This window comes from Procambarus clarkii, chromosome 31 (assembly GCF_040958095.1).
Source record: "Procambarus clarkii isolate CNS0578487 chromosome 31, FALCON_Pclarkii_2.0, whole genome shotgun sequence".
NCBI lineage: Eukaryota > Metazoa > Arthropoda > Malacostraca > Decapoda > Cambaridae > Procambarus > Procambarus clarkii.
Window position 1 is genome coordinate 16,580,907 of NC_091180.1, and position 21,785 is coordinate 16,602,691.

General features: G+C 36.4%; 1 protein-coding gene across 8 annotated transcripts in view; it reads right to left on the reverse strand.

Moving 5' to 3' along the window:
• Window positions 1–162: 162 nt before the first annotated feature.
• Window positions 163–21,785, reverse strand: part of Fhos (Formin homology 2 domain containing) — a 256,586-nt gene continuing 234,963 nt past the window's right edge. For 3 of the 8 annotated variants that reach the window (XR_006772912.2, XR_006772914.2, XR_006772909.2), the window contains 8 exons: window positions 21,258–21,512; window positions 19,453–19,595; window positions 18,770–18,844; window positions 18,079–18,271; window positions 14,449–14,584; window positions 12,174–12,332; window positions 3,461–3,603; window positions 1,711–1,851 (listed from right to left, as the gene is read on the reverse strand). Coding sequence is in view for 3 of the 8 variants with exons in the window: in XM_069334410.1 (XP_069190511.1) it covers window positions 1,775–1,851; window positions 12,174–12,332; window positions 14,449–14,584; window positions 18,079–18,271; window positions 18,770–18,844; window positions 19,453–19,595; window positions 21,258–21,512 (1,038 nt within the window). In the remaining 5 variants the exon portion in view is untranslated. Of the gene's footprint in view, window positions 1,852–3,460; window positions 3,604–5,002; window positions 5,107–7,394; window positions 7,530–12,173; window positions 12,333–14,448; window positions 14,585–18,078; window positions 18,272–18,769; window positions 18,845–19,452; window positions 19,596–21,257; window positions 21,513–21,785 lie in introns of those variants that run through there. The other 5 variants (XM_045743093.2, XM_045743095.2, XR_006772910.2 and 2 more) reach the window with 5 other exon arrangements.

The following is a 21,785-nucleotide window of genomic DNA, read 5'->3' on the forward strand; positions in this document are numbered from 1 at the left end:
TCTGGGCATTTGGTGTGATGTCACTGCATTTAGATGGAGGATAGAAAGGTCACGGCAAGATGGCAATGTAGACTGAATGACGTGGTAGGCACCAGTTGTGGAATTCTGCTCACTTTTCCTCTAGATTCTACTAAATATCAGGATGCTAATCATACAAAACCATACGCAGGATTTTTTTTATTGAAAATCCATAAAGCACGGTTTGAGTATCAAAATCTCAATAGTGACAAAATGTCAATATATATATTTAAACCTGACTTGCTTGCATTATAGCATTGCATCTTACACATAATTATCATTCAGTAAACTAAAGTCCCCATGCAACCGCCCACATATGTCGCAGCTGGCCACCATTACGCAATCAACAATCTTGAGAACTATGTAGCATCTTGTGACAATTTTAAATAAAATTTAAAATCAAACAAATTATAAATTGCATTGTATTTTCGTGAATGGTACCAAAATTTAAAAATATTTATTTTTAAGAATGTGTGTACTGTATATGTATTGTATACTGTACTTAAAAACTGAAGATTGCAGTTTTCCTGATGTATGCATACACTATAGTAGTAGCCTATGTACTGAGTGTATATAAGAACTTAAGTTCACATACAAATTTACAAATGTATGGTCAGGAGTTTTGGCTTTCACCAGTCTTCAATCTATTTGAATCAAATTTATTAACTTTTCAATGTTTTTCAGTACAGTATCACAATTTAACCTTGGTGGACTGAACAGTTAACAAGTAAATTGACACTTGTATATATTTTTTTTTATTTAAGGCTGGCAGAGAATAAAGCCGAATATAACAATTTGCTGTGGGAGATTGAAAGTGTAATTTTCATTCATCGACAAAAACAGGGATACCCTTCACACACTTGCTAGTTTCCTCTCCCAGACTATGCCATTAGAGATGATTGCCAAAAAATAAAGTTAGACATTTGCTTGTACGTCGTTAGTTTTTCAAGTGTTTATCCAGTAAAATGGTTCTCTATAGACCTGGTGACAAAGCATTAAACATTTCATGACACGTGACATGATGCAGAACTTGTTTACTTTGAAGGAGACTTAATTTAATCTCAACATGACATCACAGTTGATTAAAGAAAAGTTAAAATGAACAGTTAAATCTGGCATAAATGATAACTAATTCTTATCTGAGAATGTAAAATACAAAAATAAAAGATGCAACTTATTGGTTCAGCAGCTGGTGGAAATATCATGTACAGTATATTAATGGCAAAAGGGGTACAAGATTGTCTACTTCATGGGACTCTGCTAACAGGAATCTCTTAAAAGTAATAAAGGAAACAAATTGATAGTGAGAGCATATACGAGACTCATCACAAGGAGCGGGGCAGCTGATAGCTTTGTTACTCATCGCATGGAGCAGATCATTTGAGTTTTACTACATCCTAAAAATGCTCATTTGCATCAAAATATACACATTACAAATGGACGAGTAGATCTGACAAACCATAAAGGTTAAAGCGATATGAAGCTTTTTCTTTTAAATGTCTATAGCTACCACTATCAGAGCAGTTGAAGACTGGTTCTTAATCACTCCTGTCTGACTAGATCACATCACCCTTTTATGCACTGGATAACTGTTGCTAATATCATTCTACATTAGAAACTCCAGTTTCAGCATTTTCAAGCAACTGGTCAGATAAACTCTAGAACGAGCCATAGTGCTGCATGTCATTAGACGTTGACCAGGAGGAGGTTGAAGGAGGAGTGGGTGACGGCAGGTTTAGAGAGACGAGGCTGTGACTCAGCGAGTCTGGGCTGCAATCATGGCCAGCAAGCGTTTTTCTTCCTCTGTGAGTCCAGTCTTCAGGGTGCGCCGCACTGAAAAGTCATAATTATGTTTAATACTATTATATATAAAGTCTAGGGAACTGCAGATTCAATGTAACATTCTACACACTAGTGCTACGAGCATTGTATATATATGGCAAACCAAATACCATATCTGAGTATTACAGACATGACAACAGTGATCTATCATATCATGTGTGCATATAAGAAACCTTGAAAACTGCACAACAAACCCCATAACCAAGATGAAATTAAACTAAATTAGTGTAAAAGATGAAATGCCTAGGAAGGTCAGGCTAGTGGGCTACGAGACAATTATGGAGGTCGAGTCACTGGTAGGTCAGGTTGGCAGAGGTAAGCTTCTAAGGAAAGTCTGTTAAGAGAAAGGTGAAGAGATGGTAAAGAATATAAAATTGGAGGGAGGTAAGGTCAGTAGGGGTTGAAGAGAGGAAAAAGAAGTTCCAGTCAGTTAAGTACAGTAATGCCAAGGGAGATGAAATGTTAGGTTTGTGTGAATAAGATGACAAGGAAGGTCAGGTCAGTGTGGAGCGAGACTGGTTTTTCCATTGTCGGGGACAGGAAGCCAGTTAGGTTTATCGAAGCCATCCTAGGCTACCTACTGACCATTTCCAGGATGCAATCCAACACCTCTTTACTAACTCCTGGGTGCCTATTTACTGCTAGGTGAACAGAGGCATCAGATGATAGGAAACCCAACATTTTTCACTTGTGAACTGACTGCATTGACCATTTGTTCTACAAGACTCCAATGGAAGCAAGAACACTTTGAAGAGAAAGGTGTGTAAACTCAAGCAAGCAACCGCTAGGTTCTGGGTGTGATTGCCAGGTAGGTAACATATTTCAATATCTTTTATCAAGTCCAATGGTTCTATTCATTTAACAGCAAGTAGACATCCAGGAGTTACTTGGGAATGGGTAGTGAGGAGGCTTCCTGGCCTCACAATGGGAAGCAGATTTCTGAGAGGCATGCATATGTGTGTGTGTGTGTGCAAAACTAACACAGACTGAGACTTCTGATAGGTCAAATAGCAAGAGATTTGTTGTGCATTTGTACTCGCTTCGGTAATACACTTACTAAATTGTTATGCATTTGTTTATCAATGCATTGTGACTTAAAAAATACAATATATTCTGACAATGAAATATGCATACATGCTGTATACAGTATATATTTGTTCAAAGCACTGAACATTCAATTGCCAATACCATGAAATGTAATAAAAAAAAGGTATAATTGCAATATCTCACTGCAACAACAGTTTTTTTTCCTGTTAATTATTTTAGTCACTTATATAAACAAAGAACAAAAATCATCATGCAATGGTTAATTACAAATTTCAGAAACTTTGAGATGCATGAAGCAGCATATTAATCACTCATTAAGCCATTCACCAACAACACACACATGTTGAAGCTGTAAACACAAGTCACAAACACTTGATACTGTAACTACAAATAACAAATATTTACCGACTACAACACTCAAAAATGCATTTTTAAGCATTTTCTTAATTGTGGAAGGAATTAAGAATATATTGGAAATATGGTAAGAGAATTGCAGTTGTCTGGCAGTTTGCCATGCACCAGGAATCGCCATAAGCTGAGAAGAGAGAATTACAGAGGATTTCAGCAGCGATGCGTCTGAAGCACAAGTCGAGTGGCCGGCGATGCCTCATTCAGGCAACGTCACCACCTCCAGGTGGGATAAGTCGGGTACACCTTTTCTTGACCTTGATCTTCTTGGTCCATTAGCTGCTGGGACTGTGAACCCATTTAAGTCATGCAAATATCTTAGTGCACATGGACATATTTCTTAAACTATGTAAATATTTACAAAATTAAATGTTTACTTGGGTATTAATTTTACAGACTAATGTTAATTTAGTAGTTTATTTTCGGTGTTGAAGAGTGCCAAGCTGTAGCTTGGACCCCCCATTAATTATGTGATGCCTCCCCTTCGTCACGGGTCCTACTATATATACATTTGAACTTAGTTTATGGCTTTTGCCACTGCTACTTCCTCCCATAATACATAAGTAATGTAATGAAAATCAGCTGGAAATTATTAGTAGTATAGGATACTGTAGTGCATACTGTACGTTCAAAGATAAACTTCACCTATTTAACTGACAATATAAAATAAAGTTCAAATTGTCATCAGAGTAAAATAAAGGCAATATTCATGCATATTTGACAAGCAAAAGCAGTAGCCAAAAGTCAAACTTAATATTGTATGCATTTTCTTGAAGGGAATTTTTATTCTAATTACTGAACAAATGTGATACAATATGGATGTCACGATTCAGTGCTTGTAACTTCTCTCGGTACACATAAACGCATTCTTCTCAATGTTTTCCTGCTTAGACTAACATAGCATCTTGATATTATCTTGAGATGATTTCGGGGCTTTTTAGTGTCCCCGCGGCCCGGTCCTTGACCAGGCCTCCACCCCCAGGAAGCAGCTCGTGACAGCTGACTAACACCCAGGTACCTATTTTACTGCTAGGTAACAGGGGCATAGGGTGAAAGAAACTCTGCCCGTTGTTTCTCGCTGGTGCCCGGGATCGAACCCAGGACCACAGGATCACAAGTCCAGCGTGCTGTCTGCTCGGCCAACCGGCTCCCAGTTCCCAGCATTAACAAATATGAAGAAAAACTTATTTTTAAAACTTCTGTAGGCAAATATTGCCTACAGTACAGATTTTGTCTGTGGTAAATGCTTTATCTTGTTTTGTTTTTCTTTGACTAGGTACAGTAAAATCTTGCTCATGTGTGACATTTCTTCTATGGTTTATAAAACATGTAATCCACTTGTATTGCCCTTGGCAACACTTGACCTGTCACAATAAAAGAAGTATCGCATATATAGTAGTCTGCCCAGTGACTAAACCACTGAAGGTATTCCAAAGTTGTAGAGTTTTAGGGGTCAAGTCCTTAAAAATTATCTTCATTGAAAGTAGCAAATTATAGTTTAAGTTTAACAAAGTCATTGCATTGCACATCCATGCCATTTTTGTATACAGTATACAGTATTTAAATAAAAAGTTCATACACACTAATGTCATTCTTATGATATATAAGGTCAGCCGAGTGTACAGCTGTGTGCAGAGGTATCATTAGACGTCATGCAGAACCTTTGAAACAAAACAAAGATTAATACTTGGGAGATCTTTCATTGTTTATGAGTGCTTCACACACTCACTCTGGTGTTCCGCTGAGGGCCACGTTCTGGAGACCATCGACTGCGACCACTTGAGTACTTGCCTGATTGAGTCAAAAACATATTATTTCTGAAATTTTAATTCAGAATCAGTGAAGATTCTGTAGCAAGACTACTGATGCAGTCCTGTTTTCCAAACTTGCATTATTAAAATAAAACCCATTACATTATCATAAAAATGTTCAGTCTGAAACACCACTTCCCCTCAAACACGAGTGCTCACATCAGAGAAGCTACGCCTAGTCTGCTGGGCACCCAACAATGGGGCCATGTAGCTGAGAGTGCAGATGCAAACCTGTCTTATTTTTGTGGTGCTACATTGAAGACCTTCACTCCCACACACTTCTATTTTGTAGAAAACACAAAACATTCTGCTACCATAACTTCCAAAAGTGGTTATTGTACCTGTAATTGCATTGCCAAAACCTCAAGTAGCAGCAAACCAAAAAGGAAACTTTTGTGATGAGTTTTGAGTAGAAAGTAATTGTTATAAGACAAAGAATCTGGCATCTCCATGATAATTTTAAGTACAGTGCAGTATATATGTAACGAAACTCACACTTTTATATATTTTGAAGACTAAGAGTAAAATCTTTACTCGTTATACTCAAAATGAGACTGATATATTAATACAGAAGAGGAAGCAATCAGCCAGTGTAATGCCGGGAGAGTGCACCCATGACTCACCATGGGAATGTCCTGGTAAGATCAGCCTGTAACCTCAGATTCAGCTAGAGTTAATTGAAATATCATCTGGCTCTTCCCTAGTCAGCTTTCTCCTCTTTATGAATAATCCTGATGGTCTTGACAAACAACTTAATGGTGCAGCTTGATTGCTTTTTTGTACATCATGGGAAGCTGACGCCCTAATGTGCTGACCAACCATTTAGGTGTGCAAAACACACTTTTCCTGAGTTGGCTGAATCAGCTGGGAACAGGTCCACACCAGACTTTCCCACAACAGTGTAAAATGCCCCCCTTCTGATTCAGTTGTATATATACCCCTGTATGATCTCATAAAATATGTAATTGTCTAATGTGTGGGTGGTTGCCCATGAGAGGAGTTTATTGGTGTGAAATACAACAAAAAAAAAAAAAAAAAGTTTTTTTCCTTACTCTGATAAAGAACCGAGGTGTGAAACCTTCGAGGCTGTGGAAGAATTGTCTGTTTTATGTTGGTACGGGCAAATTATCAACAGCAGGAATTTTTTTTATTTTCCTGAGATCAGTGAATAATGGCACCTATTACCACAAGATTTTTTATTTATAATAATAATAATAATAATAATAATTTTTATTTAGGTAAGGTACATACATAAAGAGATTTTACAAAGTTTGTTGGCTTATGTATTTATTTTTTTAAACTTTTAGCCGCAGTGCCAAAAATCATTGTGGGGGTCTGAATGTGGTGCTATTGTGCTGTTTCCTTTTGAATTCTGGCGATACCAACCAGTCTATGTTCATCCCATACCCCAGACCATTCCCTCTGCCAATTTGGGTGAGCCTAGCTCCAAGTGTGTGCCTTTAACTTTGAACAGACAGACATTCTCTGTTATAGTATAGATTTGATAACTTGTTCACCAGACTTGATTACAGTATTAAGAATAGTTTGCAATTATCCCAAAACTGACAATTATCTATTAAAATTTGAAAGCTTTCTAAAACATTAAACTTAATAATTTAGCCTAATCTAACCTTTCTGATGAAGCTGATAATGAACATTAAATATACTGTACTGAAATCTAATAATCTCTGGTTTTGAGGGCGAGATAGTACCCAATAATACCAATGTCAGAGTTAGTCAAGCCCACACAACAAAAGACAATAGAGTTATGCCACAAACGTTTAGTAACTTGTTAGTTGCATTCTCATTTCATGAAATAATTTCAAATGGGGTAACATTCCGAGCTAGGTCACTACGACTCCATTGAGCAAGATCTTGCCATGTGTCGGCCTACCCTGACCATGTATGATGCTGTCCAGAGAACAAACAGGATCTTGCTTATGGTAGCTTTTCATATACAGTACATGAATCTTGAAAACCATTTTTTTTTTTAATTTAGTATCAAATTAGTTTGCACAAATGTTTAGGAACTGATATAACCAAACTGATGGCCACACACATGACCTGTTTATTATTTACTCATAATGCAGTTAATAGGGATTATGAAAATCCAATTTTTTTTATTAGCAAAATGGGAATAGGGATTGGAAGGTTTTCTGAGATTAAGTCTCTGAATGCGACTGATACTGTACACAATTTTGGCGCGTACAAACTATTACTATCACACAGGGAACTTAAGGGGTCAAGGGGTTGTCCATCATAAACTACCTTACGAAGAAATACTGTAAAGAGGTAAAGAGAGAGAGTCGACGAAGGTAGACTAATCAACATGGAGTTCCTGAACCATTTGAAGTGCTTCCAGCTCATTAATGAGGTTGCGGTCACGAGTTCTGGACCGCTTCACTGTGCAAATGGAGAAGTTGTGGCTGGTTAACGTGCAAAGCATCAGCTGGAAATCAGTCTTATAAATTAAAACAAATGAAGATGTGACACTTAAACCAAGATATGAGAAAGAGCAAAGATTAATATCAGTGCAGTATTAGAACAGAATCTGTTAAACATGGCCGCAGTACTATTATGCATTAAATAAGAATAAGAGTGCTCTTCCACAAGTTAAAAATAAACCAAATAATATTCATAAATAAGCCAAAAGCTGAAGAAGAATATGCATTAAAAAAAAGCTGAAGAATAATGGTTATTAGCATTACTTCCCAATAGTTATTACAAGCCATAGGTTTCTTTTCCCCCCCTAATGAGAGGGATGTCCAAGTCAAGATTCGAAGAAGACCAGATGAATGAAAATTGACCGCTTCATTAGTCTGGTAATGTTTCATAACATCAATCGAGTCAAGTCAAGCCCCGGGCCAGGCTTGGGGAGTAGAAGAACTTCCAGAACCCCATCCAGGTACAATCAGAGGTTCAACCCCTGAACACCGACACCTCTCATGCCAACATGAACAGTTATAAGTTATTGCTTCATTGCCAATTCAAGCCCCTTGTGGGTGTTGGCAAGTGTTTATGGTGGTCACACAAGCATGCATGCCTTCCACTGTCCAGCCTTCTTTCACCTCACCTCACCACCCAACCCCATTACACACTTGCTCATCCTCACCCTCATTTTTCTGTTGGAAAATATTTCAGCCATGTTAGAAGCCTCCTTGTCCAGTGTGTTAGGTGTTGTTATTACAGGTGTACCGGTGTGTCGGGTATTGTAATCACAAGTGTACCAATGTGGCACATGTTGTATTCAGGAATGTACCAATGCACCAGTATTGGATTCACCTGTATGTAATCCATATCTTCAGGTAATCAACATGCCACATATATGCCTTTAAAAGGAAAAAGAAAAGAAAGGAAGTTTCAGAATTGTTCTATGCCTATATAAGAAGTCCAACTAAAACAAAGAACTTAAAAGGACCCTTAAAAGATGAGAATAACCAAGTTATAATAGATAAAAGGACAGCAAACATTAAATTAATACTTTATGGGTCAGTGTTAACTGACCCATAAATGAATACTTTACATCAGTGTTCACACTAGAAAGATTAGACGACATCCCATCACCCACACAAATGTTTGAAGGAGGTGATGAGAAGAACTTAAGGGATATACCCATAATTTTTTACATAACCAGGAGGAGCATTGATAAATTTAGACTCAAAACCCCAGAAGTGGATAGAATTCTATCAAAGTCATATAGGAACTATACCTACACTGAAACTCCTTTTCAGAAAATTTGGACCAAGGGATAGTCCCTCTAGATTGGAAATATGCAAATGTTACCCCTATTTTCAAAAAAGGCAGAAAGAACTCTGCAGAAAACTACCATTTGATCCGCTTGGCATCACACATCTGTAAGCTCATGGAGAGAATCATAAGAAATAATAATTCACCATCTCACAGTGAACAATCTTGTAAAATCGAAGCAACATGGGTTTCTTAAAAATAGATCCTACCTTACAAACCTACTCACATTTTTCAAAATGGTAACCAGCTACTACTCAAAGGACTTCCGGTGGATGTAGTATACGTGGATTTTGCTAAAGCCTTTGATAAGGTACCATATAGAAGACTAGCAAGGAAATTACAGGCACATGGAATAAATGGTAGAATTCTAGAATGGATAAAACAATGGTTTAACCCTTAGACCGCACAAAAAATATTAAAATTATGTAAAAAAAACTTAAAAATGGTACACAAATCTCCAACTTATTAGCTTCAGTGTCGTGAAACTTTCATCAAAATATTTTCAGAAATTTATTTTAGATGAATTTTTAAAAAATAAGAACATTTGTTGATAAGGAGAACAGCTCCTAATAACTGGAACTGAAGGATAATGCAGTAATAAAGAGATACAAGCACCTGTCCGACGCACAAAGAAGAAGAATAGTAGTAAGAAGTGTCCACAAAGTGGATATACAGTTGGTGCCTTTATATCATTGCCGAGTAATACATAATAACACAAATAATAATGAATAACTATGTTAATATGCTCTATTTTGTTATATATTATATAAATACATTGTCCAATGTTAATATATGTTACTTTCATCAATGTCCCAAAAAAATTTTTTTAGGGAATTTTTTTTTTTAAGATTTTAGTTTTTCTCTCCTTTGTTTATTATCTGATTTTATTGTAACTTTTACATCCTGGAGAATGTATACGTTTCCCTAACTATGTGAAGATAGAATGAAATTGGTCTACAAATAAATAAGTCACAACTTGCAAAACTTGGGACTTTAAATTTTTTATGGCTGATTTTTTCTTTATCCTTTTTTTTCTTTAAAAACCCATATTAGGGTTTTTTCACTCATATAAAGTATATCCTAAATCATTATAATTATTATAATTATCCCTATATTTTGTATTTTTTGGTTATTTTTTTTTTTTTTTACTTCATTTCAACATATATTGACCTACAACTTTCACATATTCGAGTACGAATGCCAAACAATGTTTATTAAAACATACAATTAAATTAATGAATTAAAACTACTGTATCTTTATTCATTATCGATAACTTCAACTTCAATTATCTCTGAAAGTAGAGTTTCAACTTTGAGTGGCTTCTAAAATTCCAGTTTTTGACTGATTCTCACTATTTTGACATAATGTGTGCTCAGCTGTCTGTTCTACAATCCCTTCAGAATTGATTTTTCATACACTTTATACATTCAGAGTTAAATTTTTTTTGGTCTAAATTTGCCGTATATTTCAAATGCCTTTTGACGATGTTTTTTACAGTAAACTATACTGAAAACCTATATTCTAACTTTATGAAAATGAAAATCATATGCTATTCTGAGAGAATAATAACATTAAATGAACAATTGGTGATAGTTCATTTTTTTTATTCTGAATTGAAAATCTGAAGTTTTCAATATTCAAATTTAAAATTAATTTTGATTCTCTTGTTTTTCAAGTTACGTTGTGATCATTTAGACAAAGTTGGAGCATTTGCCTAGTTGATTATGCAAAAAAAATTGGAAGGTGTTTGTGCAAGTTTTAAAAACTTGTGTTAAATTATTTTATGTCAAATCATATATGTATGTATTGCAAGGTCTAAAGGTTAAACAAAGCAAACAATGGGTCGGGTTAAATGGGAATGAATCTAACGAGAAATATGGTGAGTGGGGTCCATTTTGGGCCCAACCCTCTTTGTCATATACATCAATGACAGATGAGAATATTACAAACCACATCATCAAATTTGCAGATGACACTTAAGATTTATGGTAAAGTGGGAAGTCAAAATGATATTGAGGCCTTACAGAGATTTACATGAACTCCACTAAAGGTCAGAAGACTGCCAAATGCTTTTTAATATAGAAAAGTACAAGACCTTGCATGTGGGGCATACCAACCTGTGTAACAATCCACATCTTCATGGTCTCTTTCAAATTAATATCACTACCTTGCAGTAGATTGCTGAAGAAAAGGACCTTGGAGTCAAAATCCATCACTCACTGAAAATTGCACAATAGGTAACAGGAGCAGCAGTAAAAAAAAGCTAACCAAACCCTAGGAATAATCAAACATACCCCTGACTTTAGAGAAAAGAAGGTAGTCATTCAACTGTATAAATCTCTGATGCACTCTTGCTTGGATTATGGTATCCAAGCATGGAGACCTCGTCTTCAAAAGGACATAGCCGCTTTGGAGAAAGTTCAACACCGGGCAACAAAAATCGTTCCAAAACTAAGTCAACTCTTGTACCAGGAAAGGTTGAGGGCCTTGGCTAATAACACTGAAAACCAGGCATGAGAGGGCAGATGTCGTCGAAACTTTTAAAATACGGAACAATTTGGAGATTTTGATTCAGACAATTGTTTCTGAAGGTCAGATGTAACACAAACAAGGAGTAATGATTCCAAGCTCGGTAAGCCACAATGCAGGACTGAGAACAGGAGATGCTTTTCCACCCACAGTGAAAATATCAACAAACCCATGGAACTGCCTACCTGCCAAAGCTGTAAATGCTAAAACTGTTAAATTTTATAATCCAGCTAGAAAAAATCATCAGGGCAAATGGGGGACCTTTGACAAGCTTGCCCTTATCGAGGCCACTAGAATGTTAGTGGCCCTCAGGTAAATTCAGGTGAATGCAGTGCCAAAATGTTTCCCAGAAATTGAGATGTAAAAGGGTGGTTCAAGTTTATACAAAAGTATCAATAATTCATCATAAAAGGTTTCCTAATCAACCATAAAAGGATCCCCAACCAACCATAAAAGGATCCCCAACCACCCATAAAAGGATCCCCAACCACCCATAATAGGATCCCCCAACCAACCATAAAAGGATCCCCAACCAATCATAAAAGGATCCCCAACCACCCATAAAAAGATCCCCAACCAATCATAAAAGTATCCCCAACCAACCTTAAACGGATCCCCAACCAATCATAAAAGGATCTTCAACACACCACAATCAAAAATGTGTGAAAATTGTTTTATCAATACCTGTACCTGAACCAAAAAAAAAAATGTAACATGTATTGAATATACTGTACATTAGTTATACAGATTTGTATATACTCTATACTTACAAGACTTGCGGTCTGCATGCCGTGACCTCTTTCGTTCTCTGGGTGTGGAGCGAGATGACGGCCCCTGTGTGGCTGTTTTGACCAGGGAGTCTAACAAGGCATCATCACCATCGGCCATAATCTCCGCCATGCTCTCCTCACCTCGACTTCGTGTTTTACCTATAAGAAAATACAATGACTTTTGTAATATGTTTGTAATATTTTTTAATATGTATTTTTACAAACTACAGTATTACAAACATATTCTACTAATATATTTGTAATAAAAATATTGTAATATGGTTGTAAAGCACAGAGGCTTAACATAATAGACGTACGATTCATTGATTGTTATATGTGTAAGTTAGACATACCCGTACAGTGATACCTTGGTTTTTTAATTTAATCTGTTCCCAGAGACAGGTCACAAGCCAAAAATTTGTAACCCGAAACAAATTTTCCCATAAGAAATAATGTAAATTGAATTAATCCGTTCCACACTCCCAAAAATATTAACTTCAAAATACATTTCATACATAATACACACACAAATATTTCATACTATAGTACTGTATGTACAAGTTATAGCTTACCTTTACTAATGACTCTTGTTGGCGTATGGAAGACAGCGAGGAGGGGGAGTGGAGGAGAGGTGTAACTGTTTGGAAGGGAAGTCACCTTCCATTATGACATCAGGCAGTGATGACTTCTCTGGGGTACTCGCTATCTTACGTTTTGCAGTCATACCACTAGGACCTGGTTGTGACTCACTGCTTGCTTGTCTTACTAAGAATCTGTCTAAAGACACTTGTTTTTCCCTACATTTTAACACTTGTCTGTAGTGAGACATCAATCACATTGTCATTAAAAAGTCAATGAAATGGCCTGCTACAGCTTTATCTTGAGAGTTATTTCAGCAAAACTTTGTGGTTCTTCCCATACTTCACACATTTTCTTAATGAGGAAAGGACATCCTCTACTGCCTCTACTCACAACTATGTATTTCTTAGGTTAAACTTTTCCCACTGACTTTCTTGGGACCCATGGCATGATATATAATAATTACTTTTATGTTCAAGACCAAAAAAGCAGAAAAACAATGAAATTCTTTACAAAGAATTCAAACGCGATCGTCACTAATCGGGAGGGACTGGTAAACTGAAGTGCGGTCTCCCGTGCCACAAAATTTCACGCGTTCGGTTGATCCATACGTGTAGTATCAACAAAGTCGCAAGGCAAGGCAAAGTTCAAATTTTTTGAAGCAATTGAGTTTGTAACCCCATAAATTCGTAGAGAGGGACATACACTGTATATGAATGAGTTCGGATGGTTATAAATAGGAGCTGCCACGTATGGACCAACAGGTCTTTTGCAGTTTCCTTGATTCTTAAGTTCTTATGTTCTTCATTATAAAAACCAGTATCATGTACAATACTGTTGATAAATGTTGATAAATATCTTTCATTTCAGGTTATTAAAATAAATGTGACTAAGAGAAACATTTTGCAATTCTGTAATTTGAATTACTGGTATGTATACTATTGAAATTTACAACACCGGCAAAGAATGGCAACTTTTGGCTTTCTGTTGTCAAGCACAGGATGCCTGTTTGGCTTATTGAGGTCCCCCTAGGCCATCAACTGGACCCTTTCCACATGCGTTATGAGGAAAGGCTGCGTAAACTGCACCTCATGTGCAGAAAGACAGAAGAGCTCAGGGAGACATGATCACCACATACAAAATTCTCAGGGAAATTGATAGGGTAGACAAGGATGGATTATTTAACATAGATGGTACATGCACAAGGGAACACAGGTGGAAGCCGAGTACTCAAATGAGCCACAGAGACATTAGAAAGAACTTTTTCAGTGTCAGAGTAGTTAGTGAATGGAATGCATTAAGCAGTGATGTGGTGGAGGCTGACTCCATACACAGTTTCAAATATAGATATGATGGAGCTCGAGATGCTCAGGAATCTGTACACCAGTAGATTGACGGTCGAGAGGCGGGACCAAAGAGCCAAGGCTCAACCCCCACAAGCACAACTTGCTAAGTACAATAGTTGAGTTACTCTCATTTATCTATTTACTTTTAGGTAATTGTATTTAAATTCTAACAACTCTGTAACTCCATCTGTGTCCCCGTGTTAGTGTAGTACCCATGCTAAATAGCCTATTTTTGTCTGCCTTGTCTATTCTCTTGAGTATGTTTTATATGGCAATCATGTCTTCCTTGTTTCTTCTCTTGCAGTGATGTGAGGTGATCAGGCTTCTGCACAATACTGTACAGTTCTTACCGTCTCTCGTTCTTCTCCAAGTATTCTTGCCTCGTATGGTCTCAGTGTCCGAAACATCGGAATAGTTAAGAAGCTGCCTCAGGTCTGAGTCGGCCTTTTCCTCTTTAGTCTGTTTTGGTCTCTTGAACTTCTCCATCTATTTGAGAGGGAATATTACATTAGTTCACAAAATAACTTGAGACATTTATCGTTATTTAACGAGATCAGATGCTAAGTAATAAAATGTTGCATATGTACTCCGATAACACTAACATGATGAAGGAAAAGCACATACAAGCAGTTACTGTATTGACACTACCTATAGAATGTGTCCAGTCACTCTCCTTACTGAGGGAGACATCAAGGATAATAAAGATCATACTACTACTACTACTACCGTGCAGATCTTAATGCAACAACAATCATATCAGTATTGAATTGTATCAAGGACCACAGGTTCAAGTTTCTTTGTCAAATTTCTAATAAAATTTCAAATAACATACACCAGAATGATTGTATTGACTAATGTTAGCTTCAAAACTCAGATTTGTTTTAGAAATATACTGTTACTTTTAAAAACATTTAATTGGTTGAAAGCGTCAAAACAAAAATATTTATAAATAAATAAAATTAACAAAAATAAAGATAATTTTGAACATTTATAGATGTCCTTATTATTGAAATGATAAATATTAATAATTTATTATTTGTTTGTAAAGCTATTGTAGCGACTGGTTATTCTGAAGAATTGACCAGACAAAACTCACTTTAGTCCCAATACATTAGATTTAGACGAAGGTGATATGTATAGACGAGCAATATTATAACTGTGGACTAATATATTTAAACTTTCAAACTTCAATGCTACATTCTTACTACACATTTTTTTCTTAGCAACATTTTATCTAATCATAAGATATTTTTCTGTGTAGTCATTCAGTATATGATAACTAGACTGGTGGCTGGAGAGATTAACTGCCCTGCCACAACTGATGATGATAATTATGATGTCTTAAGACAATTAATCATTTACCATATAGCATATATTATTGACACAGCATCACTAAACAAAACAACATAACATTAATTCAGTAATAAAATAAAGTAAAAATCATATATAAAATCTTAGAAAACAAAATGAAACTGACTAATGAGCATATTCTCCAACATAATTATTAACTGTAATAAATATAAGGTTAAGAAGCATTTCAACAGCCCATGACACATTAGTCAAATACCGATCGGCTCTTCAAACAAGGCTTGATGATTCCATTGGCTCGGTAATCTGGCTCCTGCAGAGAGAGAGAGGGAGAAAGAGAGAGAGAGAGAGGTAGAGTGAACAGTGATGACAACACCACATGTCTAAGTATTCAAGTGCTATATACCTTTACTCAGTGCGTATCTACACCGAATAGTATTTTACAGCTCGTTTTCTATCCAGGCTTATGCTTTACCATTTATGATTAAACAGTCTTTCCGTGGTATAGTTGTGGCCAGAAAGCAGTGGTTGATGTGCATGTTACTCAGACAGACAGGTTCATTTCTGCTGGGTTTGGCAAGTAGCTGGACCGGTGATGATATGTAAATGCTCATCATTAGAGCAGCTTTGATAAGCTTATACTTCCTGTCCCTGACATGGCTCTGCAATGTTGGCATTAGGAAGCCAATTTAGATTCATCAATATACCCTAGACAATAACCTGCCATTCTTAAGGATGCAATTCACAACAGTCAACTAATTTTAAAGTATGTATCTATTTACTGCTAGGTGAACAGAAGTACTTGGTATAAGAAAATATGAGCAAACATCTTCCCTTGACTTGAGATCAACCCACAACCAATTAGTTGGGAGTTGACTGCACTACAGGTCAATGTACTAGTAAACTATTACAGTACTTGCCTAGATTTAAACTATCCTAAATTTCTCTTTTTACAGTATCAAGAGTTAGACCAAGTAATTATCTAATTGTTGTTACATGATGAGAGTGATGCTCATGGTATCTTGTCTTCCTTATAAACTTTGTCATAAGATGCTTTGAAACTACAGTAATGATAGTTATGACATACGCCGCAACCTCACTATTGTTCCGTCTATGACTGTTTGCAAAAAGAGAAGTCTCGTATATTTTTGACATATTTGTTTCCTTAGCTTGAACCTATGGCTGGTTGTTCATGAAATTGCAGGTTAGAGAAGTTCTTGTCAGTTGTGTTGATTCCTGTTTCTATTTGCATGATCGTATCACCTCTTCTTCTTCTTCTATCTTTCAGCTTTGATTGGATGCATTATTATGCTTATATTGAGCTATATTAATGTGTTAAATTGCATATCAAACATGTATATTAATATAAAAGTACTTTCCAGAAATTATCAATATAGAGCCCAGCAAACTGAGTAGTGATGTGGTGAGCAAAGTCGAATCACAACCAATAGGACTTGGAGTTTAATTTTGGTGCAGTTTGAGTCATTTGGACATGTTAGTTTACACCCAATGCCTTTGCCCACCTATCAGTAAATAAACACCCGAGAGTAGATCAACAGCTGGGGGTTGCTTCACTGGCAAAGGTCAGTAGTTGGCCTATGGTGAATCTTGATAAGCAAAAGAGTCTTCCTGTCCCTAACAATGGAAATCTATATTTGTACTATATTGACACTTCCTAAAGACATTCAAACTCCGGAAAAATACATTATTTTTATTTTTTTGACTTGAATGAAACCCCTTAACATATACTAATTCATCACTAAGTCTAATACTATTTTTTTAGATTCAATACTTTTTCTGGGATGAATATGAATCAAGGCTGTTAATTAGGGGCCAGGGACCTGACAGCTGAGTGGACAGCACTTCGGATTCGTAGACCTAAGATTCCAGTTTCGATCTCCAGTGGAGGCGGAAACAAATGGGCAGAGTTTCTTTTACCCTGATGCCCCTGTTACCTAGCAGTAAAATAGGTACCTGGGAGTTAGACAGCTGCTACGGGCTGCTTCCTGGGGGGGTGTAACAAAAAGGAGGCCTGGTCAAGGACCGGGCTATGGGAACACTAAGCCCCGAAATTATCTCAAGATAACCTCAAGATTATACCTACAAAAAAGCATTAGGCCCTAAATGTTCCATAATGGTGGTGTAATTACCTATAACAAATACTTCACTTACCAATGTTATAATGAGAGGAGAGCCAAAATTATGGTGCTAAGTTAATGAAGCTGAGTGGATAAAATTACATATAATACACCATTTGGATGAAACATATATGTTAACTATATAAATGGTAATTGCATAAATTTTTACTGAAGTTTAATGATCTTCAAGCTTTACCAATAAAACTTGCATGGGTAAGGAAACTTGTAAGAACAACAGCAATCTTGTACCATACTGGGTGCAGCCTTTCACAACTCTAATACAGTACTGTACTGTATAGTACAGAATAAGTAGTTTGGTAATCTTATTTATAAAAATATAATAATACTGTACTATAATTGATTTGTCAATTTTTATCAATCCATACCTCCATAATCCTCTTTCTCATACTGTTATTCCTCCGAGATGAATAAAATGTTTGATGGGTATTTCCTAATACAATATTTTACTAGAACAACCTCATTTCTACTAGCAATAAATAAATTTAGACAAAGATATTTTTAACCACTGCATACCTCCATGATCATCTTTCCACGGGTCTTATTCCTCTCCCGATGGTTTGCCTTCTTCTGAATCTGCTGCAGGACACGTTCTCGGCAGGTTCGATACTCAAGAGCAAACTCGCTAATGGTCGAACAAACGTGCTGTACTTTAATTTCTTGAGCCATGTGTAATGGGGAACCCAACCACACCAAGAACCGTTGAAATCTGCACAAATAATATTACCAGTTAAAATCTGTATACTGTACTCAAAATGTTTATTTAGTATGCTAGTACAGTACAATAGAGGAAAGTCACATCCAATACACCGAGTTAGCTTATCTATCACCGACTGAAAATGTCTGTTTGCCAGTGCTTGTCTTGCAAAAAATAAGGTTAGTAGGCAAGTAGCTCATTTTTTTAGTCAATGAACTAAATTTGTTTTGACTTTAATTTACTTTTTAACCAGCACTTTTTAAGGTAAAACACTTCACTAATGCAATTTCAGTACAAGTAATTAGGGGCTAATGGGAACCTGAGGGCTGGTGAAAACTTAGGATGTGGACGAAACTTTGGGTTAGTAGAACATCTTAAGTTTAGTGGGAAATCTTAGGGATTATGGGAAGATTTAAGGTGAATGGAACACCATAAATCTGTTTTCTGTGTGATGGTGGCATGTTTACACTAGTGGTTCAAACACTGTGGGCTCTGCCCTGGGTTACTCACCTGGTCATTACTCGTCGATAAATAATGCCCAGAACAATTATACGCTCGGCACAGTCTGCTAAAAATTCAGACATTCTGAAGAGAAATATAGAAAATTAGTATATATCGTACTTTATGTTTATAATCTATGTTATATTTCATGAGAAAGAGAAGGAATAGATAACAGACAGGCTGCTTCACATCTGGTAACTACTTATGATTCACTGAAAAATTACCTTAATTATAGTAGTGTATCTACAAACTTAATTGATAAAATATTTGCACATACCATAAACATAAAATGTGATAATTGATGATGAAAAATCAGAAAAGCATATCAGTTATCCAGTACATCTTAACCCTTAATCTGCTAAGCTATTTAATAGTCTAACATGAAGGTGTGCATGAAAAAGTATTGAAAACCCATGAGTAATATGGTGATTTGCACATTATCATGTGTACTGTACTCTATAAATACAGATGTTAATGTTTGCATTTTATATGCCAACATTATACACAATTTTAATCTGAATCTATTAGTAAGCATTCATAAATAGATTATTTTCATACTCTAATAATGTAATTTAAGTTTATAGTAGTCATTTAATGTGTAAATCATCTCTTCTCAATCATTCCTAAAGAGATTGTCAGTACATCAAGAAACAGATAACATTTAGTATAATGACACTGAAAAGATAGCTTACTTGAGTTTAATCTGCGTTGGGCCATCGTGTTTTGCGATGGCCTTGAGATGGTCCCACGACTCCTTGCAGTCTACCTCCATCTTATCAATGTTGCTAGACAGCTCTTCAAAATCCACCTTTGAGGCACGTGTGATAGCACCAATCTACAAGAAGAGTGACCCTTGTGAGGCTTTGGTCTGGTGTAGGGATTAAAACATGTCAAATGTTCTCAGTATATTATGGCCACCAAAAGAGCTTATTGGCCAACCAGCAAGTATACATTAGTCCTGAACTTAGACCAGAACTAAAGTAAGCTTGTGTATATTCACCGAGAACCTTAGATAAGCTTATTTATATGAATGATCCAACAAGACATGAGCATACATGAGCATTCTTGTAAATGCCAAAATGTGATGAAAGTAGAAAGTAGCAAAAGACTGCACATACATGTAGTTCAAGAAAATTTAGATAAACTGAACAATTTCTGCAAAATTTAATGTACACAAATGGTATATAATAGGATAATAGGAAAGAATAAATATCCTAGGTTGTAATAAATAGTTTTATAAATAGCATACAAAGAAAAGAACAATTTCTTTGGAGAAAATTCAACACAGTGAAGCAAAAATCATCTAAATAAAATCAGCATTGAATGTAATGAAATGCCATATTCTGGGTGAGCCCCGGAGGCTCCCCTGGAGCTTACCGGGCTGACATGTATGTATGTATTAGACTGTAGCATCAGTCGATGGAATTTTTGCCTACCAGAGACCATGATCCAGAACCTCCCCCCCCCCTCAGAGAGACACGAGGAACAATGGCCTATAGAAACCCCCCATGTGTTTGGAAGCATTCCATGTCTCCCATCGATCGGGGTTTGGCACCCAGAAAGGTAGGCATAACAAAACAAACCATAGTTACCAAACATGTTACATGTTACCAAAGACAGCAGCCAAAGGAGCAAGCTTACGAATGTCATGGGTACGAGGATAGACCGCAGGCTGGCTGGACCGGCCACACACATTGTAGCTGACAATATGTGGCAGATGTCAGCTGACAGCATCAGCTGAGTGTGTGCCAATCTCTGTTATTGTCTGAACCCACCATACCAGCTTAGTTGTACAGTTATGGTGAACAAAACATGTAGATACTTATATATATATATATAATGTCTGTGTATATAGTTTAATAAAAGCAAAAACAGTATGGTGGTAGGAGGAATGTTGGTGAGTGAGGTGAGAGGGAAGGAGGTGGCATTTGCTGGCTGGTGTGTGGCAGCCACTCTTGTTGTTTTGACTCACCATACCAACTTAGTGCTTGGTTATGGTGAACAAAACATGCAGATACTTATATATAACCTGTGTATATAGTGTAATAACAGCTAAACTATTTGTTTATTGTTTTATGAACATAATAATTGAATCACTATTACGCACACCATACTTTTGAGTATAGCGATGGTTCACACATTTTATTATATAAATACTATATCAAACTACACACTATTGAATAATATTACTGCAAAAAAAATTAAAAAATTAATCAGAGACACTGAAATAATTAGGTAATGTCATCTTTGTGGCAACTCCTGCCTGACAGCTCGGGTGGAGCTGACCGCCTCAGACGTTTACTCTGTCAACGCCTCAATTTTGCCAGACTTCCTCGCCCTACTGCGGCCAAAATGTCACCCTACGATTTTTTTTTCTGCGGTCAGGGAACATAACAGTACAGTATTGTAACTATTGTTGTGGCTTGTGTAACAAATCTCTCATGACATGCTAGCCAGCTTCTCTTACAATTAAATGAAAAACTTGTAATTAACTTGCCTCTGAATATAGATCTGAAGTGTCTGAGAACTTTTCAATGACCATGTGACACAAATGGTGGAGAAGAGAGTGCTTGTGAACTGTGTCTTTTACTTCGGGCACCTTAGACAAGTACTCAATTTGGAAGCCTCGGCATTCTGTACCATTAAGGAAATTACCAACAGACAGGAGGACCGACAAGATGATTTTGAAAGTATGATTCTTTTGAAGATCTTCAACTCCTTGCTTCAAGTCCATCAATGGTTCTGCAACTTCCTATTTTAATTAAACAAAAAGGAACAAAATAAACTATTAGCATAAGGAAAACTAATAAACAGGTGTAAAATCTATTCCTTTGTTTCCCATTTCCTACAGAGCTCTAGCTTCCAAACTATCAATTCAGTGCCTGAACACCACTATGATGTTTACAAAAGAATTATATTACAGGGAAAACAAGCATGTTAAGTCTTTAAAATGAGCTGTAGGTGGAAGAGCTCTTGCAAACAAGAGTCATAGGACTTCTTACGCAGTTAATTATATTTTACAAAA